At 37.9% G+C, this 26,659-nt stretch overlaps 1 protein-coding gene and 1 long non-coding RNA gene across 3 annotated transcripts; one reads left to right on the plus strand and one right to left on the minus strand.

The window, feature by feature from the left end:
- Positions 1-1,169: 1,169 nt before the first annotated feature.
- LOC113011287 (uncharacterized) lies at positions 1,170-19,502 on the minus strand. Of its 2 annotated transcripts, none has more exons than XM_026150762.2 (6): positions 19,343-19,502; positions 17,581-17,880; positions 7,040-7,318; positions 6,189-6,275; positions 3,159-3,202; positions 1,170-2,955 (listed from the first exon to the last, which is right to left on the minus strand). In XM_026150762.2, exons 1-6 carry the CDS (start codon positions 19,398-19,400, stop codon positions 2,722-2,724), a joined length of 1,002 nt encoding a protein of 333 aa, XP_026006547.2. In that variant the 5' UTR covers positions 19,401-19,502; the 3' UTR covers positions 1,170-2,721. The 2 variants fall into 2 exon arrangements, with proteins under 2 accessions (XP_026006547.2, XP_026006548.2); XM_026150763.2 differs by lacking the exons at positions 17,581-17,880; positions 19,343-19,502 and adding exons at positions 7,403-7,702; positions 11,662-11,819.
- A 12-nt stretch (positions 19,503-19,514) lies between these two features.
- Positions 19,515-20,159, plus strand: LOC145421737 (uncharacterized). The gene is made up of 2 exons (XR_013903105.1): positions 19,515-19,988; positions 20,072-20,159. It is a non-coding gene; the product is annotated as an uncharacterized LOC145421737 (long non-coding RNA).
- Positions 20,160-26,659: the final 6,500 nt, after the last annotated feature.

A 26,659-nucleotide genomic window follows, 5' to 3' on the forward strand; every position in this document is an offset into this window, starting at 1 on the left:
GTATAAACTCAGCCACCAACAACATTTCCTAGCACCGCGCCACTATCGGAGCTAGAATGTTTTCCCTCCAATCAGATTTGCTGTTAGAACTCTGCCTTTACACCACTTATTTTAAATACAACAAGGGTTTTCACTGACAAAAGTGCCACTCATTGTAAGTAGCCTTGACACGGAGGAAGTGAAAGTAAATCTTTGGGCTCTTTCACAGTGACAGCACCTAGCCACCGGTACAGATGTGGAGGAAACCTGGGTTAAAACCAAAACCCAAGAAGTAGAAGCCTTCGCTGTTCACATCAACTCAGTGGATAGAAACATGAAATTCACCAGGGAAAATAGAAGGGACAACTGTTTGCCTTTTGATCAGTATGTTAAATGAGTAGTAAAAGAGACTGTTCTAATGTCTGAACTTTGTGTGTCTGTGTGTACATGATCAGGAAAGGACTGAGGCAGCAAACTGAACCACAACTTCTTTGGGGTATACTGTAGTTCTTAACAGCCACAAACTAAACCTTGCGTGAAATGTGATAAATGTGATATATGCATTTAATATTTACTTTCTGAACTATAGTAATAATCTTTTATTCATCTCCTTCAGTTGTAAGGAGTTAGCATGTAGATGTAACAACCAATGTTATGATATACTGCATATACTGTTTCATACAGCATGCAGGGTGTGTTGCATTTACGTTTTACAATCTGTCTTTAAAGGAAGTTCAGTCAAGCAGAGACTTCCTGTCTGCATAAAGTTGGGTTCAAATACACCTACACATCTCTCTGTTTGACGTTTCACTTTGTGCTTGCTGTTGTGCTTGTATGTAGAGTGCAGTACAAATACTTGTTACTCCCGTAACAGTCATTATTGCACATGATTCTGCTTGAAGTCACTACTATGATTTTACAACAATATATCTGTGATAATTTATTGGGTCAAGGTTGCCCTCTCTCACAACGAGTCGATAAATACCAGCCGCACTGCTAACTTTGTCAATTAATCAGAGAGTGCCAGAGGAGGGTTGCTGAGTAGAGTGCTTTTTGTTCTTGAGGAGGCGGAGGAAACAGACATAAAGAGAGTGAACGAAACTTAGTAGAAGGAATCAGCAACAGACTCTGTGTTTGCAGAAAACAACGGTTCCATTTTTAGATCTGATTCTTGAAAATCAAAAAGCCAATCAGGTAAAAAGACTTGAAATGTTTATGAAAATATGAAGTTCTAACTTTACAACAGACAATGACAGAAATCCTTTAAATAAGATGAGTTTTTCTTGTCTTTTTTTGGTACAAGTATATTCTTGTACAAGAGAAATAAAGAGAAACTCAGACTTCATGAAACAACTGACATCAGTATTGTAATTCATCTCAGTTTGGCTGTTAAAAGGCCAAACATGTAATTCCAATATATTTGACAATAAAAACATTATCTTTAAATGATGAACATGGTATTTTTCACCACTAATCAGTTTCAAAATATTTATTTTCAAAATGTTCTTCCGGATAAATTAATTGAAACATTTCTCATAATTTGTTCTTGTAAAACCTCTTCAAAAGCAAAACATGTTTTTTGTTAATGTCTACTTTACATTTGACTTTTACGAAAACAATTTAGTTCCCTGGTACAACAGCTAAATTAAAAAAAAAAAAAACATGAAGGCAATGAAAATCTTTTTTCTGTCTTATGTACTTTTAGCTTTGGGTGTATGTGTGTAATTCACTATGACCTTTGAGGACAAAGGCATTCAGTCTGAGTCGTAAAAAAGGAAGAGATCTGATCTTTTGGACATGTCATCTTTATCAAGAAACCAAATGTACTGATTGGCAGTAGCATGTACTCATGAGGGTAAATATGGGGAAACTCCATTAGACATGTGACATTTGGTCAGAACAACCAGACAGATTCTTATTATATACACTTATTTAGAATTTAATTTTGAAAATTCCAGTAGAAAAATGTTTAAGATTTTTCTGTATACCTCCAGACTTTATTCTTGTTTTGCTGACTTCCCATGCCTTTCTTTCTGTAATAAATATAAATTACAAAGAAAGTTTTTCTGTTGCAGCTGTTCCACAACAAACTTAAGGTGGCTGTTAACTAACAAAGTCTTCCTAATGAGGAATTGATTTAATACATTTCTCCATAAAGTTTAGATCGTGGATTTTGAACACATCTTACAGTGTTGGCCACATCCAGCCCACTTTGATAAGTGTGCCAAACCAATTCATTTTAGTTTATATAACGCCATGGCAAAACAACTGAAATATATTCGACAGTCCAAAATTTATGCCCTCCTTCACATTTTTAAAAGCTCCCAGTGGGCTGGATTGGAGTCTTATATTTCACACCCCTGGTCTAGATCTATAAAAAGAAAACTTGAAATGTATTAACTTTAAGTATTATTTATAGTCTGCAACACATATAAAAAATTACAATAATTATTGATAAAGATTATATGCACTACATTATTCAGGAAAACTTCAAAAAACAAGAAAAAGAAAAAGAGATTCAAGTATATAGCTCTAAAAACAAAATATTGTACTTCACAGTAAGCCATCACCATCTAAAACACAAAAATATTACTACAAAAAAGGATAATGTTTGAAAACATTAAGAAAATATTCAGTTCATTTGTGTTTTAAACAGGTGATAAATGTGATCCAACATGTCCTCTGTGCCAACATTTTAGAAAAAAGAAAAGCAGAGTTCAAGTGTTCATAGTTCATATGTGTTTAGCCTTGTGAATTTATACTACTGATGTTCTCCAGCTCTGTTTGTTGGGCAGTGACTCTGGGCCTGGTGGGTCTGGTAACCTGAGCATACACCGTCTCTGGCTGTGGAATCTTTTTGGACTTCGTGGATTCTGTTTTAGGGTGAAACTCCACGAGGGCATAAGTAGATGTTGGGGAAAGACTCGAGGCATCTCCTGGAACATTCTCATTTCGAGTTTGGCCTGGAGGATGCTCCTAGAAACAAATCCAAAGTGTTTTGTTAAAAAACAAACAAACTGGGTGGAGCAGTGAAGAAAGAAGATGGAGGTTGATTTTGGGCAGGCGCATAAAACTAGTGTGTTAGCTCATTAAACTATTCTGAATTTGAAGTGAATTTAAAATAAAGCTGAATCAGACATTTTCTTTCTTTTTTCTCTTAAGAAAAAGTGTTCACTTACTTGAGCAGCCTCATACAGTTGATTTTCCTGGTTCCTTCGTTTACCTGCAAGCCAGTCACAGTAAATACAGATTTACTTACAGCACATATCTTCCACCAGAACGTCTAAATTCCTCACTGGAAATAACATTGACTCCAGATCAGTTCATGTTAGCTACAGAGAACTAATGCACCCCTGTCCTGTTATCATACAGTGAACTGATCAGTCTGTAAATAAATAAATAAAATCATCGATCTTTATTGGTCAAAATGAATTTCCTTTTTTTTTAAAATAACTTTCACCCTTAGAAAATATATTTACTGTTAATGCTTGGTGCTATTCTAGATGCAGCAGTCTTAATGCCATGTATCTCTCCTATAATATTGGTGAAGAGATGAGGTTTAGTGGGTTTTCATGTATTATAATATTACTCATTACTGTAGTCACGAACAACAAACTGGTTAAGGGCCTGTAGTAACTGTGGTCCCTTCTTTTTCCACAGTTATGTCTCGGACATGTTAATAGAAGGCAGCAATTAACAACCAACAATTAATTATTTAAAAAAATATTTAAACTATTTAATGCTATTTAACCAGGTGGGATTAGCAGTATTATTTTTTTCTTGAGAGAACTGCAGACGCTGCATCGATAAACACAGATGCAAGACAGCAAAAAAAGGGAGCTGTCTGCAGGGGTGTTTTGTTGTTTGTTTTTTAAAAGAGTAGTTTTAATTAATTACTGGTCAAAACTTGTTTCATGCAGTACTTGTATCCAATCCAATGTTCTGATGATGTGGGTGGAGCTCAGACAGCTCCACAACACACAACAACTGGAAACCAGGTGAGATACAGATAATGTGATATTCAAAGCCAACACTTTGAACTGATCCCAGTTGGGTTTTAGGGCAAAAGGCACAAAATATTTTCTGTCACATATTTGTCCAAGCAGAGTTGGCTTGAATGCTGCACTTCACAGAGTAATGTGAATGTTTAAATAAACAGCAGCAACAAAAGTGGCAAAGTGGCTTCACATCTAGGAAAAAATACACTAAAAATCAGAGCTTTTAACTGCTCATTCTTTAGCCGGTACCAAATATTTAGGTAACAGGTCGCATTATTAGATTTCAGTTGTGTCTGTTTTTTTTGTTGTTTTATGTGTATACGTGTGTTTTTGTGGTGGTTTTTCTCTCAGCCAAATTCAAATTTCTTATCCCAGTGGGATTAAATTCAACCCTACAATTCAGTCCAATTACAGTTTTACCCTCCTGTGAACAGTGTTGGGGAGTAACAGAATACATGTAACGGCGTATCGTATTTAAAATATAAAATATGAGTAACTGCATTCCATTGCAGCTACCGCTTATTAGAATACAGTTACTTTGTTGAAATAAATGGATTACACAGCGGTCTTTTCCCGTTTCATATGTTAGGCTATCCCCTCTCTAATCTTGGTAAATCCACACATTGCAGGAAATCCAAACAAAACATGCAATAAGAGGCTCTAATATAAGCGTCCTGTTAATGTTGGTGGTGTCAGTTACATGGTGGACCTGAAGCCAGGAAAACAGAGCCAGCAGTGCACGGGCAGGAATGCATTTCTTACTTGGAAATTTCACTTCACATTTAAAGAAGAATGGGACTGACTCTGTTTGCTATCAGCCAAGCTACTCTCAGCATCAAAAGACTATTAATGAAGGCTGCATTACAACCTGCTAGCTGCAAATAACCATGTGCAGTTCTGAAAGCAGAAAGAAAGAAAACATATTACTGATACAGAAATAGTTTTCTATACAAGATCACTGCAAAAAGTGCAGCCTTACCTAATGTCCACCCTAGTGTTACTCATTTTATATTAAGGTTTAAAAATCTAGTTGGCATTGCTTTCAGAACTGCACATGGTTATTTGCTGCTAACAGGTTGTTAATGCTATCCATCAAATCTAACAGTCTGCGGTCTATGAACTAACCTCAGCTAACGCCAGTTAAAAATGTTAGCTCGGTGGTGATTAACCTTCAGCGATAGTAATAAATCACACAGCTATAGTACATTCATGTAGTTGTAAAAAGCATGATAATATATCAAGTAATCCAAAGTATTCCGAATACGTTACTCTCATTGAGTAACTTAACAGAATACGTTACAAAATACATTTTTGGCCATGTATTCTGTAATCTATAGTGGAATACATTTTAAAAGTAATCTCCCCAGCACTGCCTGTGAATGTGCATTACTTACCTAACATTTTAAAGCAGTTGTATGTTTTAGTTCAAATGTAGCAGCAACTCGGTGCTTTATTTCTAATTTTATCTCCTCCAGCCTATATTGCCTTACTGAGGGACACCATTTTTTTAGACTCATTTTTGCTGTGAGGATCCACGAAGCTTTGAAGACAATTCATTCATGAAAGTAATCTAGACAGGATAATTTGGATACATAGATTTTAAACCTTACAGCTGATTTGATTGCTAATCTTTGCTCATTTGTTCATAAGTGTGAAATTGGGGGAAATTTGAGAACCAATGTGTCACCTAATTGAACACTTTTTGAAGAGGTGAGGTTAACTTAAACAGACATTCTGAATGAAAATTACATTCACATTTAAAAATGCCTTACAAAGCAGATCCATACTATTGTACCAAATTTGGGCTTGACTTTCTTTGTTTTCATGGAGTATTTTTATGTATATTAAAATGGTAAATGGCCTGTACTTGCATAGCGCCCTAAGGACCCTAAAGCACTTTACACAGCCAGTCATCCACCCATTCACACACTGGTGATGGGAGGCTACATTGTAGCCACAGCCACCCTGGGGCACACTGGCAGAGGCAAGGCTGCCGAGCACTGGCGCTGGTGAAGTGTCTTGCCCAAGGACACAACGACCGAGACCGGGGCTCGAACCGGCAACCTTCCGATTACAAGGCGAACTCCCAACTCTTGAGCCACGATCGCCCCATTAAGTGCATACTTACATATTATATTAGATTTCAGTGTACTTAAAGTAGCAACAATTCTTATTTGACTGTTTTTGCTGAAAAAACAAATTGCGACTCACGTTTTGCGACAATGCAAATGATGACAATGATGAAAATGAAACCACAGAGGCCACCAGCAGCTGCGATAATTATGTTTGCACTTGAAACTGTAAAGAAAACAAAATATTACATCACAAACAATCTGACGAGAATCTGTCATTTTAAATTTGCAGTTATTTCAGTAATGGCAGAATCATCACACCAGAAGCACAAACACTTTGTGTTAAATCTCAAAAGGTTTTGGACTACCAATCAAAATTCACCAACCAAAGGTGATTAGATTTAGAAATTTTCATACACTTCTATGACTGTTAATGGAAAGCTGCAAATCCTTTTTAGATCGTCACCTTGGTTAACGGCATGTCTGTGGTGAGAATGACTGGACAGAAACCAGGAATTTACGAACTAGAATGGAACACAGGACACACGGTGAGTGAGAGAGACTGAAACAAGGAACAGAGGGACACTCAGCTGACATAATCACAGATGAATGAGACAAGGGGAGCAAAACTGAACATTTAGCACACAGGAAACAGGACACAGGCTATAAAACAGCAAATGACCAACACTGAGACATGGATTAAGATATACAATACAAAGAAAGGTAAACAAACACAGATTTGGCTGAACTAGACAAAAAAAATACATGGGAAGGAAGACAAATCAGGGATGAAGAAACCAGACTGGTGTTTTCTAGTTTTTGAGAGTTTAATACCTTCTATTTCAACAGAAAAACACGAATAGGCCAATATAAAGCGATGAAGTCTTTAAAGATTGAAAATTAGTTTTACTTCTTTGTTCTGCTGCATAAACTCTTTAAATTGGTATGATTTAAATCAGTCATTCATGTCTTTACGGCCTTTAAACTTACCTGTCCTTGTCTCACAGTAAGGTTTAGTCTTACTGTCTGTCCAGCTGACTTTATTGCTGTGATTACAGATGATGAAGTCTCCATGCAGGTAAACAATTAAAGACGAATAATAATCTGGGGTTTTCAAACTGTTTTCTTCCACCTGAGAGCAGTTTTGGGCATCACATGTGAAAATGCTGCTGATTTGAGAATCCACTGTGCTGCAGGTCACAGTGAGGTTACAGGACTCTGAACTGCCAGACACAGAGTCCACTGTCAGGTCAACTGGAGAAACTGCATCTGAAGAGTAACAGGCATAAAGAGATTTAAAACAGGTCTATGTTGTATCACCATTTCAAAAAGATAATGAAAACAGAAACCTACCTTGGACTATGATCTTGTATTCAGCTACCTCTTGGTCTTCATTGCCAACCATGAATGCAGTATAATCTCCACTGTCACTGTGTTGCACATTCTTTAATAACAACCCATAATTTTGCCTGAAGAGCTCAGCCCTTCCTTCATATTTGTCAAACACAACTGGATCATTATTAAAACCACATTTAGCTACATTGTTAGTTTTATTAAATTTCCAGATCAATTCAGTTTTTTTGTCTAGTACAACAGATCTCTCTACATCCAGGTGTAAGTCCTTTCCACGGAGGAGAAACACATGTCGGAGCCCTAAAAGAAAAACAACAAACCTGATGTCAGAATCATCTTATTAACATGCAACTGGAACTCCTTAAATTAAATACAGTAGATATTTTTTCAGAATTTTTTTCTTAACTATTTTTATTATTTATATTATATTTATATGTTTATAATTAAAATTTTATTCAGCTGTAATAAAACACCCTTACATCAAAGATCTCTCATATTAATATAGATTTGTGTGTAACTGCCAAAATGTTTGATTGTGGTTTTTCCTACTCCCTTCCCCAACCTGACTTGCGATCACATGCAGCACATGCTATGCCAAACATCGTCCTTCAGTCACTGGTTGTCTAGGTTTCAAAACATTTACAACAATAAAATGTGGGCTTTCTCGTGAAAATCCTATTGGAAATTATGGCTTCCACCCAACTTTATATGGTGCACCTCTAATATCTAGAGTTGTCAACATTTATGAAACTAACCAAACTAACCAGATACTTTTTTGTCTCAGGAAGCTTCTCTGCTTCCCTCCATGAGAGGAAGAGGGAAGCTGCAACCCTCAAACCTGTACAGAATATGTCCAGCCAAACCAAAAATCACCAATGAAGGAATCAACCATTAAAAATGAAATGAAGACTGAGATAAAGTTATAAAACATTTTAAATCCTTACTCTTAGCCTTTCAGACCCTAAGTGTCTGCTTGAACATCAAACAGTATTTCTTGAAACGCTCTTTTATCTTATCTTTTTAAAAAATTATTATTTATCATTTGCATTTACAAAAATGAACTAGCGAGCACCGGGGACTTTTTTTCATTAAACTGGAAGTTTACGTGACAGTGCTGTGACTAAATTTAAAGAGGTGATTCAACTGTTATTTCCTTCAACAGACAAAAGCCCCACAGCTACTGAGCTGCTGATTTTCTTACATTTATCATTTGCTTATTTTTGTTTCAGTTCTTGCTGACATCCACAAATGTGTGCATTTTGGGCTTTTTTTTGGTAAGATACAACAAATACCTTTAATAGATTAAATAAAGATTAATGAAACTGAAATATTAGTAGAATTGCAAAATCTATCAATCATGTTCCTTAAGAAAAACAAAAAAGGCTGTGTTCATTCAGTTCACACTTCTTTCACACTTTGATTCCAAACTTTGATCGTTTTGCTTTCTCTCCACATGTCAAAGTAACATTGGCCAGGAAGATCAAATTGTTCTCCCTTTTTTGTCATTTTGTCAACATGTGTACTCAAACTGATCTAAAGGAATAACAGATAATGATAACTAAACTAGTGATGACTTCACAACATGTTTGAAATGGAAACTGCTGTCAAACTTAAAACTGTTCCTGTAGGTATTCATCATTCTATGTTTACAGTTTTATACAGTTTTATACTGTATTACTGTAATATTGTTCACATTTTCTCATTTAGGATCTAAAATTGCAGACCATCCACTGCTTGCATATGTCTGCAGTGATATATATATATATATATATAGTGTCCATCAATTGTTTGTGTGTGTTCTTCTAACTCTGTTTTTTTAAGTTGAATGTTCATCTAAAACATACTTCACTCTCAAAGCATAAATGTTTGTACTCAGAAAGAGGAGGTAATAAAAATATTTTTCTCGGTAGAATAATTTTAGCATCCATGTAGTTCGTGACTGCTGACAGAATTAAATTAGAAAGTGAACACACTGGTGTTTATTTTTAGTTGGAGCTGAAGACATTGGAGTTTATCTCACAGCTATCAGAGTCTCATATGTGCTTCTTCATCTACTTGCAGTCTCACAGCTGTGACCACACACTTAACCACTTCTCAGTTGTAATATCAGCATTATATATTATTATGCAGCATTTCACATTTAACTTTGATCAGTAATCATGCTGTTTCTGTTGATTTTACTTTGTTGTAAGGAGTCATTCAGCATATGTGATCACCCATTTTATGACACACTGCTATATACTGTTGCTTCATACAGAAATAGTATTTTATCTGTTAGTTTTTGTCACAGTAAAACTAACTATAAGAGGAAGTTCAGTCAAGCTTGTACACAGATGACCAAAGAGAAACCCACAGTCTGTCTGCCTGATGTTTGCATTTGTGCTTGTAGCAGTTTGTAAAGCATTGTTGCAGGAGTGCAGTACAAAAACGTGGTACTCATGTAGCCGAGTTAATATTGTAGATGATTCTACTTGCTATGATTACCATAATTTCACAGCAATGAAGCTGCAGAAATGCATTGGTCTAATGTTTCCTTTTTTCAGAGGAAGTAAATAAATACAACTATCAATGTGAAGTTAAGTTCATCAGAGCATATCTGAGAGTACATGACCACTGGAAATTATAGAAACATTAAAGAGAAGACTTGCAAATGGTTTTAAAGCTCTGGGCCACCCCTGCTCCTGTCCTGCCTTTCTCCCCTGACTGCTCTTCCTGGGTCCCCTCTGCTGTCAGTTCTCACAGTTCTGGTGCTCCAGTTTCCTGCTAACTGTCCTCTTTTTGGCTTCCAGTTAAAAAAAGAAAAAGCTTTGTGCCATGATGTCAGATTGTGGTAATCATGACACAGAATTGTATTGTCTTTTAACTTCTGGCTTTGAAATATATATTAAAAATATATATGTTTAATGAAATGTATAATTTGAATCATTTAAAAATATATACATTTGGTAGATTACGACACAGAGGTCTCTACACTGGCCCCTTTCTCCCTGCTCTCAAGCCAAGTAATTTCTTCTGAACTCAGCTGGGTATGGAGACTACAGTAGTTCCAAAGAAGTGGAACAAGCAGGCATTAGCCAGTTATAATGGGGAAGTATAAACAGAAAAGAGTGACGTGACCCTGACCTGGCACTCATGGAAATTTCCCTCTTACAGTCTTTTGTTCTTCAAAATCGTAATGAAAACATTGCATTTAAAAATAAACCTGTTGATCAGGGGTTCTGCCAAATGATGTCCAAATTATTCTAAAATGATTATATAATAAGTGGCTTATTCTAGTTCTAGCTCACAATTGCATATGGATAACACAAAGTTACGGGTGGAAACACAGACAGAGGGAGAGAAGTGATACTGACAAGAGGAAAGAAGAGGAAACCAAATTAAATAGATAGATGTCAGCAACTGACATCTGTGTGTGTGTGTGTGTGTGTGTGTGTGTGTGTGTGTGTGCGTGCGTGCGTGCGTGCGTGCGTGCGTGCGTGCGTGCGTGCGTGCGTGTGTGTGTGTGTTTGTGTGTGTGCGCATTCCTCTGTGTGTGTGTGTGTATGCCTATGTGACAGAGAGACACATTATCTTTTTACAACATGTGAACATGGCTGCTTCAGTTTTCGGTTTAATATCAGACACTTTTTGTGAATTTGTGTTCTACTGGTTTTGAGTGGAGTACAGTACTTCAGCGTTTATCAAAAAAACCATTAAGGGAATTTTGTTTATTTGCACTACATGGTTTGTTGAGTTACTGAAGAAGAAGTGGACTGATCCCTACCAAGACTAGCCTGGGACATGGAACGTCACCTCTCTGGTGAAAAAGGGGCCGGATAAAACTACATTTTAATTCAACTTCAGCCAAATTGATTTGGGAAAAGAATGTAAAAATAACACAAAGAAATCGAGCAGATAGTCAGCACTTACCAGCCCCATGTTACCATTATTCATAGTTCAGAAACATCGATGTTGAAAATCAGTCTGATTTTTCATTTGTTAATATGTCAAAAGCATACTTATTGCAATGTAATTATTGTAATTTCAATACCGATTTTCTTGCCTGGTATTCATTTTTCACTGTATTTATTTGACTTTCTTCCTCCCTGACAATTATTTATTATATGTCATTTGTTGTTTGCCTTTTACAAACAATTTAGTGCTATAGTACAAAACCAGATTCCAAAAAGCAAAGGAGACGAATCACTTTGACATATTAGTGTACAAAATAATACTAATAAAAATATAATGTTAATCAGAGTGTAAAAATAAGTGTTTACCTTGTATTTCAAATGAAAGCAGCAAAAGAACTCCCCAAAATAAAATACGTGCCATCTTCACACCTTCTGTGAAAATCAGGAAGTGCAAACTTCCTCATTCAAGATTTTCAGCAGTGATGCACACAGCCTGTGTGGGTTGTCCCAAGACTAAAACCTCTATGTGACGACAGTGACATAAATACAAAGAATGACTCTCCTCTCTTCTGAGCTTTCTCTTTCATTGTCACTTTTTTGTTTTTTTACATTGTATTCCTACTGTATAAATCTTTTACAGTAAAAGATTATAAATAAATGAAATGTTTCTACGTACCAAAATGTTCAACCTAATATTGGAAATGTTGAGTTTGATTCGGATCAACAGTAGTCTGCTTCACTTACACAGTTTCATATTTGTTAAATTAAGATATAGACTAAGCTGAAATTTGCTCCAGAAAGACTCAATCCCCATAGGTATGGTAAGAAATTTTAACAGTATTAGGATCACTTAAAGCAAAAACTTGAAATTGTGTGGATTATGGGGGGGAAGGAAAAAACATGATAAATTTCCAAGACAAAAATGTGCCAGACAGGCTGGTCTGAGCACTTCATAAACTGATGATCTACTAAGATTTTTCTACACACTTTGAGAAGTTTGATTAGACTGGTTAGTTAAATAGCCATCCTTTACGACCAAGATATGCAAAAGCACATGTCTGAACACACAACACATCAAAACTTGAAGCAGATGGCTTACAGCTGCAGACCACACTGTTTGCCCTTCCTGTCAGCTAAGAACAGGAAACAGAGGCTATAGTTTGCATGTGTTCACCAAAAAAAGATTAAAAATCATTCTAAGAACTGAGACAAAAGGGTCCAACACAGAAATGTCCAAGGTGTATTTAATAAATCGTGTGGTAAACTTGTGGTGACAGGATAATTTCTTTAGCGCATGTAACCATGTAAGTTTTAAAATGTTTTTTTTTTTCACAGACTGTACATGAAATTCACCTTAGTCCACTGACATTACCTGATAAATGATACAAGAGTGTACTTACAGTACTTTTACTTTGAAGTTAAAATATACTGTTGTTGATTTGAGTATAAATAATAATACATTTGTTAGAACTGTAACCTTTTCAATAACAGTTGTTAGTGATAACGTAAAAAGTATTATTAGGTTTACACATGTCATTTCAATGCTACTACATAGGCTGCATTTTCCTGTCCTCCTCCTTTCTTGCTATCTAATGTGTATTCTTGTCCATCAACATCCCAGTGTTTATGACAAATCTATAAATATTTTATAGATATTGAACAAAGAATGTACAGTTTAAAAAAAACAAAGACCTCCCCCCCCAAAGAACAAAACAAGGCAAACAAAACCCAAATAAATAAAAAAACCCAATACATTTTGTTTTGTTTGAACTCATCCATCATCCTTCAGGGCACTCCTGAGAGAATCTGATTACAATATTTGTCCGGTGTGATTTTCTAGAAAAAAATCCAAAATATCATGTTAGATAAATATTATTGTCAAAATAATTTTATCATATATTGTACAATTATGCAAGAATTTTGTGGGCTCCTTTAGGTGGAATAGAATGAATACGAATTCTTGTAGTGGAAGTTACATAAAGTACAAATCAGCAGATGCTTCCGGGTAAGTGAGAAACTTAGTGAGTTACTGAGTGGCTGTATCTTATTATTAATATAGTTTACTTTATAAATAAAATCCATTGTGAACTACACATTACTGACTAAGAAGCCTACAGACACAACACTGTTGTGTCTGTAGGCTTCCGTCAATCTTATATTTTAATTCACAGTTCTTTTCTAGCTGAACACCCTTCTTATCTGTGAACTGTCATATGACTTACAAACACTTAGTTTGTCTGTCACTCCTCTAGCTTGCTCCTCTACAAATAGTTTTTTCAGAATTTCGTAGAACACAGTTCTCCTGTTTTGTGCATTGGTCCTGGAATAACCTTCAAAATGTAACAAAGATTTCTGCAATGGAATAATACAGTTACTTCTCTTAAAGTGGAGATGAAAAACTACATGTATAGAGTCTGTATAAAATGAATAAAGTGTTTAAAGTTTATAGAACATATTTAACGCCATCTTCTGTCAGTACAGAACATTACAGTACAGCATCAGGTTGGTTGGTTGGTTGCGGTCAATAGACTTACATTATTATATGTTACCTTACTAATAACACAACCAATAACTCAGGGCAACATAACGAGACTAAAAATAGAAATCAGTTTAAGGAGGACATTTCTGTACTGCCCCGTGCTGCAACTATGACTTCTGTGTTAACAAATCAAGGATATATTGCTTCTTGATGCATGCTCAATCATCCAGGTAAGGAAAGTCTGCAATAAGTGGGCAGTCTCGTGAGAAACTGAAGACATTACTTGGATGAATGACAAAACATTTCTCCCACATCCAGATGAACAGAATCACCTTTTTGGGAAGGATATACTGCCCATTTTCACTCTTTGTCTCTTTACCAGTAAATACACTGACACGGGAAAACTTGGTGTAAACTAGCATTTATACATGTAGTGTTTCATGCCCACTTAAAGATGATCTTTGCATTATTTTCCTTGTTATTTTAATTCTTTTTTGATTTTTTTTGCAGAATTTTTCTATTTGCTTGTGTTTACTGAAGTTGCACTGCATTTGACTTTCTGGGCCACCACTGTTTCAAGTGACAACTGAATCTGTAAAACCTTATACCAAACAAATTTATACTGCTTTACCAAAACATAATTTCAGCTGCACTATAATCATTCTTATGGCATTGCAGAATCATACAAGGAATGCTTTTGTGCATGAAGTGTATGCTTTAATACAATGCTAGATTTCTGTGTATTTAGTGTAGATTCACTGTTGTTGCTGCTTAAAAACAGACTGGGACTTACATTTTGTGACAATGCAAAGGGCAATGAAGACAGACAAGAGAAAGAGACCAACTGAAGTTGAAATCTGAATTAGGGTGGCTCTACTGTGAACTGTAAAGAAACCAAAACATTGGGTTAGAAACGGTTAGAAACATTGTAATAACTGTACAATTATGTGTTAGGGTAGACTTGCTCTAAAAGCCCAAGCACTCAACTTTTGCAAATGTTGGTTTAAAACCTTTTGAGCTCTGTTAGAGTTTTTCAGTGGCTATTTCAGTGATTGTGATTTTTTTCTAATAACAACTATTAAACAACATATCTACTGCTGTGCCAATTTACTACAACAAATTAGTGTCACAAACATTTGCATACACAAAATGGTATGTTTGCTTCTTCAGAGTGAGGGTAGACCATAATGGTAAATGCATGGTATTCAGGATCAGAACAGAATGTGAAAACTTTTTCAAATTCTTGAAAAATCGGTGGGTTATGGCTCGTGTAAAGGAAACACTATTTTAACTACACTACAGGGAGTGCAGAATTATTAGGCAAGTTGTATTTTTGAGGAATAATTTTATTATTGAACAACAACCATGTTCTCAATGAACCCAAAAAACTCATTAATATCAAAGCTGAATGTTTTTGGAAGTAGTTTTTAGTTTGTTTCTAGTTTTAGCTATTTTAGGGGGATATCTGTGTGTGCAGGTGACTATTACTGTGCATAATTATTAGGCGACTTAACAAAAAACAAATATACCCATTTCAATTATTTATTTTTACCAGTGAAACCAATATAACATCTCCACATTCACAAATATACATTTCTGACATTCAAAAACAAAACAAAAACAAATCAGCGACCAATATAGCCACCTTTCTTTGCAAGGACACTCAAAAGCCTGCCATCCATGGATTCTGTCAGTGTTTTGATCTGTTCACCATCAACATTGCGTGCAGCAGCAACCACAGCCTCCCAGACACTGTTCAGAGAGGTGTACTGTTTTCCCTCCTTGTAAATCTCACATTTGATGATGGACCACAGGTTCTCAATGGGGTTCAGATCAGGTGAACAAGGTGGCCATGTCATTAGTTTTTCTTCTTTTATACCCTTTCTTGCCAGCCACGCTGTGGAGTACTTGGACGCGTGTGATGGAGCATTGTCCTGCATGAAAATCATGTTTTTCTTGAAGGATGCAGACTTCTTCCTGTACCACTGCTTGAAGAAGGTGTCTTCCAGAAACTGGCAGTAGGACTGGGAGTTGAGCTTGACTCCATCCTCAACCCGAAAAGGCCCCACAAGCTCATCTTTGATGATACCAGCCCAAACCAGTACTCCACCTCCACCTTGCTGGCGTCTGAGTTGGACTGGAGCTCTCTGCCCTTTACCAATCCAGCCACGGGCCCATCCATCTGGCCCATCAAGACTCACTCTCATTTCATCAGTCCATAAAACCTTAGAAAAACCAGTCTCGAGATATTTCTTGGCCCAGTCTTGACGTTTCAGCTTGTGTGTCTTGTTCAGTGGTGGTCGTCTTTCAGCCTTTCTTACCTTGGCCATGTCTCTGAGTATTGCACACCTTGTGCTTTTGGGCACTCCAGTGATGTTGCAGCTCTGAAATATGGCCAAACTGGTGGCAAGTGGCATCTTGGCAGCTGCACGCTTGACTTTTCTCAGTTCCATCCATTCCATCCATTCGCTTCTGCTTATCCTTTTCAGGGTCACGGGGGGCACTGGAGCCTATCCCAGCTGTCATAGGGCGAGAGGCAGGGTACACCCTGGACAGGTCGCCAGTCTGTCGCAGGGCCAACACACAGGGACAGACAACCATTCGCACTCACATTCATTCGCACATTCACACCTAGTGACAATTTGGATTATCCAATTAACCTATCCCCACAAGCTGCATGTCTTTGGACGGTGGGAGGAAGCCGGAGTACCCGGAGGGAATCCACGCAAACACGGGGAGAACATGCAAACTCCACACAGAAAGACCCCGGCCTGATGTTGGAATTGAACTCAGGACCTTCTTGCTGTGCGGCAACAGTGCTAACCACCGTGCCACCGTGCTGCCCTTTTCTCAGTTCATGGGCAGTTATTTTGCGCCTTGGTTTTTCCACACGCTTCTTGCGACCCTGTTGACTATTTTGAATGAAACGCTTGATTGTTCGATGATCACGCTTCAGAAGCTTTGCAATTTTGAGACTGCTGCATCCCTCTGCAAGATATCTCACTATTTTTGACTTTTATGAGCCTGTCAAGTCCTTCTTTTGACCCATTTTGCCAAAGGAAAGGACGTTGCCTAATAATTATCCACACCTGATATAGGGTGTTGATGTCATTAGACCACACCCCTTCTCATTACAGAGATGCACATCACCTAATATGCTTAATTGGTAATAGGCTTTCGAGCCTATACAGCTTGGAGTAGGACAACATGCATGAAGAGGATGATGTGGACAAAATACTCATTTGCCTAATAATTCTGCACTCCCTGTAGAATTCTTCACCAAACCAAACATGGGAGGTTTTGAGAATTTAACAGAAACCTTTTGTTTCACCTGGAAACAGATAAAATCCTTAGGATAAAAAAAATGCTTTTAGGTTTACAATTCTTTTTTCACTGAGCTGAATAATATATTAAACTGGATTTATCATTCATATCATCATTGCTCTTATACTTACCTGTAATTGCCTTGCAGTCAAACTTGATCTTATTGTATTCCCAGCTAACTTGGTTGCTGTGATTACACAGGATAAAGTCTTGGTGGCGGTAGACAATGAAAGAGGATGAATAGTTTGTGGGTTTTTCTTTGACCTGAGAGCAGTTTTTGTCATCACATCTAAAAGAATGGTGGATGGATGAATCCACTGTGCTGCAGGTCATAGCAAGGACACAGGACTCTGAGCTGCCAGACACAGAGTCCACTGTCAGGTTAACTGGAGAAACTGCATCTGAAGAGGAACAGACATGAAGAGATTTAAAACAGGTCTATGCCTGACCAATATTTCAAAAAGATTAAAAAAGAAACCTACCTTGGACTATGACCTTGTATTCAGCTACCTTTTGGTCTACATTGCTAACCATGAGTGCAGTGTAATCTCCACTGTCACTGTGTTGTACATTCTTTAATAGCAAAGAGTAATTTTGCCTGAAGAGCTCAGCCCTTCCTTCATATTTGTCAAACACAACTGGATCATTATTAAAAGCACATTTAGCTACATTGTTAGTTTTATTAAATTTCCAGATCAAATCTGTTTTTTTGTCTAGTACAACAGATCTCCCTATATCCAGATGTAAGTCCTTTCCATGCCGCACAAACACATATTGGAACTCTAAAAGAACAGAAATATAAAAAAAAAACAGAATTAAAAAAAGAACAACAACACAAATATCAGAATTATGTGCATAAAGCTACATATGGTCAAATGTAATTTAATGACAGAAGGTGATGTCAACTTAATATCACTAAAATAATGTGAAATAGCATTTAATTCACCTAAAACTATATCAGATTCACTTCTCTATATTCTCCTGCCCAATCTGAGAAGTGAAACGTGGAAAATGCCTCCAGTCAGTTGAGGTGGTGCCAAGCAAATTATATGGGCTTCATAGTAAGAAAACCTGCTCCCACTAAAAGGGATGGTTTCACTTTCACACTATTATACAGAGATGTGCTTAAATGTATTAAACTTCACAAAACATGACTATCCAGAGTTCTGAGCAGCAGGGAAAGATTTAGTCTGTTTGCTATTAGTTATTTAATATTACTTCCACAACTGTTCTGTCACATTGTCTCTCCAAAACCTTCAGTTGTGTTTTTGGGGAACTTCCTCATTATTTTAAATCAAACTTGTCCTGACATTTGGGATAGAAACAAAATATTTAAAATATTCCCAATTTTTATCTGATCACTTTTAAATAGTATTTAAATGTATAATAATGAACTATACAACACTGTGAGGAAAACAAATCTGTACGCGTCCATCTAAAAATACTGAAACTAAATTTAAGGAAGTGATCCCTCTTCTTTTATTTTCGTCTGCGTCATGTACCAACATAATACAGAGCAACTACCTAAACGTCACTCTCTGTCATTTATCTCACTAACAGCACAACAACCTCACTGTATATGATGATGTGTACTGCAGATCCTCTGAAATTAGGATGAGACAAGGAAAATACAACTAAATTGAAGGCAAGCAAGTAACTTAATACTGGAACATCACAGGAACACTGACTTAACATACACACGGAACACAGAAAAGCAGGAAAACTGGGAATTAACTATAAGCAATAAGTGTTCTTGGGGAGACATGAACAAATTATGTCTTTTATGATTAAAACATTATGAAAGAAAAAAACACAACCTAAACAGAAATTAGCTTTATAATGCTGGGAAACAAAACATAAAATACATCTAGAAAACAAAACTCTTGACATATAATACAAAATTAAATTAAAATGTTGAACTTAAAACAAACGCACCCAGGACTGTGACAAAACCACTTTTGTAACGGTTAGCCCAAACTTCCTAGTAGCTTACAGCGCTCTGGACTTTTTTTTCAGAAATGCTCTCTCTCCATTTGATGTATTATGATGTGCCTGTCAGCTTATATAAAACATGTCAATACCTGTTTATTATTTATTTATATTACATTTACTTGACTTTCTTCCTCTCATTCCCTAATGGCTTTATTTGCTGTACAAATTTTACAATATTCATTAGTGCTGAGGTAACACCTAGGTTTAAAGATAAATTGAGTTCATCCAGTTAGTATAAAAGTTGGTTCTTACCATTTACTTCACATGAACACAGCCATAAAAAAGCGCCAAAAAACACAATCCGCTCCATCTTGACACAGTTTCACAGCTTTGGTTTGAGAAAGCAGAAACACTCCCTGCACACGTGACAGTTTGATTCCAGTCAACTGAGTCATTTGCCAGAATGTACTTGTTAAGTTCCTTTTCTAATACCCTATTCTCACATCCGTCACTCGCATCTCTGGTGAAAGGGACTGAGAGGAATCAAGTACGTGCAATTTCGGAAATTACAAAGCAGGTTTGTGTGTTGATGTGGAGAACGGTCGGATCGAGAGAGACTGAAGTTCGGTTCACTTCTCATTACATCTGAGAGAGGGTGAAAAGGCTTAAAGTGCTAAATCATTCTTTTTTTTACTGCCTTACTTTCAGTTAATGTATTTTGTTTTGCACTATGCATATTTTATATGCCATTAGGTCATTTATTGTGAAAATTCTCATGTAGGAACTATTGTACTGCATTTTGGTTCCACTGGTGCACCTGAGGGAGATGCACGCCCATGTTGATATGTGAGCATGGCAAGTTGAAGCAAGAGAAGCCAATTTAATTCAGAGAAAGTTGTTTCTTAAAAGTATCTGTAAAGTGCTCATTTCTGCCTCAAAGCATGGGTCAGCCAGCGAGGTATGTTTGTATGTTATATAGATCATTTTATGTCTTTAATTCACTCGTCTTACTATCTCATTGGATTTTATGTTATGTTTTAGTTCGACGGTGGCGTAGTTTGTGATCAAGGTGAAGCTGTAACAACCCCAAGATCTTACAACTAACATTAAAGCCAACTTCATGCCATCAGTAAAAGAACTCTTTATTGACTTTAAGAAGAGGTAGAAGTGATAGTCGAACTCGGACCTGCATGATTCCCGGCCCCCTGGTGGCAACATCGTGCCAGTGCACCAAGGACCAAGCTGCTGCAAATGTTAATGGACACACAGGTTCACAGTTGCTTCTTCATAAAGATGTCCAGAAGCCAGACATTAAAGTTTATGTTTGGAAAGATGACACAAGGAAGGAGAAACAATAAGGAACTGTGTTAAGCCTGACAACAACAGCATCACAAGTTAGCAAGAAGGGAATTAATGCACCCAAGTTCACAATTCATTACTCAAGTCAAGTTAAAGGGAGATTTTGCATCAACAAATAAATGCATTACAAGAAAAACAAAATGTCAGACACAAATGAGACAGAAATTGAAGCTCCCAGTGCAGAACAAGCTGCAAGGCAAGTGGATGAAACCTCTTTAGAGCAAACAGTGCAAATAGAGCAACGTAGAAGTGAAAGGTCTCGCATGCTCACAGAAAAGGGAAAAGAATTCCATAATCAAAGGTTACAAGGGTTGCAACGTCGCTTTGACAGTATTTATGACAGATGGAAAGCATTAATCAAGGTGGCAAAAAAATCTGTTATAAAAGGAGATCCACCTGACATTCTTGAAGGTCACATGAACGTTGTACAAAGAGAAGCAGCCGAGCTTAATGATATTTATGATGAATACAGAGCAATGGATGGACCACCTCATGATATGCGTTCCAAGCTAGACAAATGCACATCAGTGACTACAGTAGTTTTGCAAAAGATCAAATGTCACATTAAAGGAGAAACTCAAGAGGAGATTGTATGGCCTGATGCAGGCTCTATATTTACATCCTCTAGCTCTGTTAGTGTCTCAGTTCATAGTCCATTTAAAGCCAATACAGTTCTTTCTAATGGTTCCTCCTCCAAAAGACAAGAAGCTGCAGCAGAGTATGAAGCCACAAAGGCTGTGCTTCAGATAATGACAGAACAAGAGAAGTACAGAGAAAGAATGCAAATGCTTGAAGAAGAAGACAAACGCATATTCGCAGAGCAAGCAGCTGCTGCAATGTCACAACGTCTCCTAGAGGAAAAGGAGGAAACTGAGCGCAAGTTACAAAGAGAAAAGGAGAAAGCGGCCCTGATAAAGAGACAACAAGAGGAAAGTGCTGCGAGGAGAAGGTCAGTTGAGGACTTAAGAAGAGAAATTGAAAGATTGGAAAATCTGAAAGGACTCAAGGCAGCACAGGCAAAACTACAAGTTTATGAGGAAGACTACATTTCAGTAAAGCAAGAAAGAGTCACTCTAAACCCTGCAAACTTACAGGTAACAGAGTCCAAGAATACTGCTAATCAACCCTTACAACCACGAAGAGAGTTAAATGTCACTTATGAGAGCACAGGTGAGCTTGTAAAGGTTTTGGCAGAAGCTATGTCAGCTAATAGACTGCCTATTCCAGAGCCCTCGGTATTTAGTGGGGATCCACTTAAGTTTAAGCATTGGAAGGCGTCCTTTCAGACTCTAATAGAGAGAAAGAACATTCCCACTGCCGAAAAGATATTTTTTCTACAGAAGTATGTTGGTGGCTGTGTTAAGGAAGCCTTAGATGGCTATTTTCTGATTGGCTCTGAAGACTCATATGAGGCAGCATGGAATATGCTCAATGAACGTTATGGAGAGCCTTTTGTCATTGCTAAGGCCTTTAGAGACAAGTTACACACCTGGCCAAAGGTCACAGGAAAAGATAGTGCAGAGCTAAGAAAGTTTGTGGACTTTTTACAAAGCTGCCAATCTGCAATGACTAATAATGAGAATCTGAACATTCTCAATGATGGCATTGAGAATCAAAGACTTGCTGCTAAACTACCAGATTGGTTAAGTAACAGGTGGAACCGAAAGGCTACAGAGTACCAGCTGGAGCACAAAAGATTCCCACGTTTCAGTTACTTTGTAACATTCCTGTCAATGGAGGCAAGTATCGCATGTAATCCCATTACATCATACCAAGCCATAAGACAAAGTGACTTTGACCAACCAAAGACAAAACCTCAACCTACACCCATTCCTAAGAGACAAGATACAGTGAAAATCTTCACAACTAACTCTACTGAAAGAAGCATGGTCTCTTGTGTGTTTTGTAAAAGAGCAGGACACGGCTTACACAAGTGTCGTAAGTTCACTGAGAAACCTGTCGCTGAGAGAGTCAAATTCATTCAAGGTGAAAAATTATGTTTTGGCTGTTTAAATAGTGGCCATCTCTCCAAGAACTGCAGCAACAAGATGACATGCAACACATGCTCAAAACGGCATCCTACATGCCTGCATGAAGAAAGACAAAGACAAGAGGCAAAGAAAGAACCACCTAAAGAGCAACAAGTAAGTGAACTGAAGGAAACCCAGCATCAGGTAACACAGTCACAAGACATAGTCAATGAGACCACATCTAATAGAGTGACTCATGAAAGTAAAAACACACAGACATCCGCAATAGTCCCAGTCTACGTATCCACACAAAATGAGCCAAGTAAAGAAGTACTGATCTACGCTCTGCTGGACACACAGAGTGATTCTTCATTTATTCTTAATGAAGTAGCAAATAACTTGGACACAACCAAAACTCAAGTTAAGCTCAATCTATCTACAATGTCATCCAAGAAAACTACTGTACCATGCACAAAACTTGAAGCTCTGCAAATAAGAGGACTGTTTTCCAAGAAGAAACTCACTGTACCAGTTGTTTACACACGAGACTTTATACCCGCTAATCGTAGTCATATTCCTACTCCAGACACTGCAAGGGCATGGTCACATTTGGAGCATCTCACTGAACATATTGCACCCCCTTTGGACTGTGATATAGGACTCCTTTTAGGGTACAACTGCACACAAGCCTTAATGCCCAGAGAGGTCGTATGTGGTGAAGAAAACCAGCCATACGCTCAGAGAACAGATTTGGGTTGGAGCATCATCAGCTACTGTGATTCATGTGATACAGGTAATGATGTAATTGGAGTAAGTCACCGCATCATTGTAAAACAAGTTATACCAGAGACTGAGTCACCCACAAAACTAAAGAATAAGGTTCATTACATCTGCAAGACACAAGTAAAGGAAGTAACATTTCCAGATGTAATCAAAGCACTTGAATCAGACTTTACAGAGAGAGCAGTGGAAGAGACAAGCATTTCGCAAGAAGATGTCCGCTTTATTACAAAGCTACAAGAAGGAATAAAGCAAAAGCTAGATGGACACTATGAAATGCCACTGCCTTTCAAGGGCGACAGGCCAGATCTTCCCAATAACATGCCAAGTGCAATGCAACGTTTAAGTAGTCTCGAACGCAGATTCAAAAGGGACCAAAGGTACTACACAGACTATGCAAATTTTATGGCGAACATGATAGCATGTGGTGACGCAGAGAAAGTGCCGGAGAAAGAACTCTGTAATACACCTGTTTGGTATATCCCCCACCATGGGGTATACCACCCTCAGAAGCCCGGCAAGATACGTGTAGTCTTTGACTGCTCTGCACAATATCAAGACACTTCGCTGAACATGCACCTGCTTACAGGGCCTGACCTCACAAACACTTTGGTGGGAGTGCTCTGTAGGTTCAGGAAGGGCTCCGTTGCTGTAATGTGTGACGTGGAACGCATGTTTCACCAGTTTCATGTAACACCTCAAGACCAGGACTACTTACGCTTCCTGTGGTGGGAGCATGGTGACCTAAGCGTTCCACCCTCAGTCTTTCGAATGAAGGTTCATCTCTTTGGCGCTGCTTCTTCTCCTGGCTGTGCCAACTTTGGGTTAAAACATCTAGCCACGCAAGGTGAGGGAAAGTTCACTCCAAACACTGTAAGGTTCATTCAAAGGAACTTTTATGTAGATGATGGACTTGTTAGTGTTATGTCAGAGTCAGAAGCCATAAAACTAGTCCAAGAGGCAAGAGAACTGTGTAGCACAGGTAAACTAAGATTACACAAGTTCATATCAAACAGTGAAAATGTGATAAAGTCATTGCCGAGAGAAGAGTGTGCAGAAAGTATTAAGGATTTAGATTTGGCACTTGGAGAGCCATTAATGGAAAGGGCTCTTGGTGTTCAGTGGTGCGTTTCTGCTGATGAATTTCAGTTCAGAATAACTGTAAAAGAGCACCCAATGACAAGAAGAGGAATTCTGCGCACAATAGCATCAGTGTATGACCCACTGGGATTTGTGGCACCGTTCATCCTAAGAGGAAAGCAAATCCTGCAACAGTTATGTCAAGAGAAAGTTGGATGGGACGAGCCACTCTCAAATGATCTCAGCACACAGTGGGAATCCTGGCTCCTAGAGCTTCAAAACCTGTCAAAGGTGAAAGTTCAAAGACATGTCTTACCTGCAAACACAGACATTGCACAGTGTGAATTACACCATTTTTCAGACGCTAGTGTGACAGGCTACGGAGAGTGCAGTTATTTAAGAACAGTAACATCAAAGGGTGATGTTCATTGTGCCCTAGTCCTGGGAAAGGCACGTGTAGCCCCAACCAAGGTCACTACTGTCCCTAGACTTGAATTAACGGCTGCAGTAGTTGCCGCAAGAACAAGTGCAATGTTAAGAAATGAACTGGAGATAAGTGATCTTGAAGAACACTTCTGGACAGATTCCAAGGTAGTGTTGGGATACGTGAATAATGATGCAAAGCGATTTCACGTGTTTGTGGCAAATAGGATTCAAAGGATACGGTCACTCACAGACCCACGACAGTGGCATCATGTACCATCTGAAAGTAATCCTGCAGACCATGCATCAAGAGGACTCAGTGTCCAACAGCTACTCAACTCTAACTGGTTTAAAGGTCCAGAGTTTTTGTGGCAAAGCGAGCTACCTGTTGAAAATGGCAAGTTTACGGAAGTCAAGCCCAATGATCCAGAGCTAAAAACAGTACATGTGTTCAACACCAAAGTAGAAGAAAGGAGAACAATACTAGACCGTCTCACCAAATTCTCAGACTGGAGAAGAGCGGTTAAAGCTATTGCTCGTCTACAGAAATTTGTGAAGGATTTTAAAGGACTCACCCAAACAAAGGGTGAAAACACAAGTGTTGAGGACAGACAAAGGGCAGAACTGTTCATAATAAAACTTGCACAAGAAAACACATTCAGCAAAGAAATCAAGGACTTAACTAGAGGAAAGGACATTCAACTGAAGGATAAGACACACAAGCTGTACAGCCTAAGTCCATTTGTTGATGAGCAGGGAGTGCTCAGGGTGGGAGGACGTTTAACAAGAGCAACTCTGCACCCATATATCAAACATCCTGCCATTATTCCCAAATCAAGTCATGTGTCGTCTTTACTTATTAAACACTACCACGAAAAGGTGCAACATCAAGGAAGAGGAATAACTGTCAACGAGCTGCGCTCCAATGGACTATGGATCACAGGATGCAGCAATGCAGTTGCTTCTCACATCTACAAGTGCACAACCTGCAGAAAGTACAGGAGACATACTCAAGATCAACGGATGTCCGATCTGCCAGAGGATAGAATGGAAGCAACACCCCCATTCTCCTACTGTGGCATTGACTGTTTTGGACCTTTTTATGTAAAAGAGGGTAGAAAAGAACTTAAAAGGTATGGTCTTCTTTTTACATGTATGTGTTCTAGGGCAATACATATTGAAATGCTGGATGACCTTACCACTGATGCCTTTATGAATGCATTACGTTGTTTTATTTCTATTCGTGGACATGTAAGACAAATTAGGTGTGACCAAGGTACTAATTTTGTTGGTGCTAAGGGAGAGTTTTTGAATGCACTAAAGGATTTTGACAAAGAACAGTTGAAACAATATGGATGTGAGTTTGTTCTGAACACCCCCTCTTCAAGTCACATGGGAGGTGTTTGGGAGAGGCAAATTAGAACTATTAGAAGTGTTTTAACTTCTATTTTGGATCACACTTCTAAGAGACTTGACAATTCCTCACTCAGAACATTTCTTTATGAAGTCATGGCTATTGTGAATAGCAGGCCATTAACAGTAGAGAACCTAAATGATCCAAATTTAGAGCCTCTTACACCGAATCATATTCTCATGATGAAGTCCAGTGTTATTCTACCTCCTCCTGGTGAATTTGTGAGCCAGGACCTGTACCTAAGAAGGAGATGGCGCCAAGTTCAGTTTTTGGCCAATGAATTCTGGACTAGGTGGAAAAAGGAATACCTTCTCAATCTTCAACAGAGACAAATCTGGCAAAGAGATAAAAGGAATGCAAAGGTGAATGACATTGTTATTCTCCAAGAGGACAATTCTCCAAGGAACAAGTGGAAATTGGCAAGAGTAACAGAGATATATCCAAGTGCAGATGGAAGAATTAGAAAGGTTAAGCTTTTGCTCAGTGATTCAACCTTGGATAAGGATGGCAAAAGGACTGTCAAACCAGTGTACCTTGATAGGCCAGTACACAAAACTGTGTTATTGCTAGAAGCAGAATAAATGCTAAATTGTAAACATGTTC

The sequence above is a fragment of the Astatotilapia calliptera genome, chromosome 18 (assembly GCF_964374335.1).
Source record: "Astatotilapia calliptera chromosome 18, fAstCal68.1, whole genome shotgun sequence".
NCBI classification, from domain to species: Eukaryota; Metazoa; Chordata; class Actinopteri; order Cichliformes; family Cichlidae; genus Astatotilapia; species Astatotilapia calliptera.

Bases quoted from the DNA above. Each gene is read 5' to 3' on its own strand.
- LOC113011287 (XM_026150762.2), bottom strand. From the start codon at position 19,400: ATGGAGCGGATTGTGTTTTTTGGCGCTTTTTTATGGCTGTGTTCATGT. The intron at 17,881-19,342 runs GTAAGAACCAAC...CTGTTCTTTTAG, and splicing joins GTGTTCATGTGAAGTAAATG to AGTTCCAATATGTGTTTGTG. The intron at 6,276-7,039 runs GTAAGTTTAAAG...TTTTCTTTACAG, and splicing joins TTACTGTGAGACAAGGACAG to TTTCAAGTGCAAACATAATT.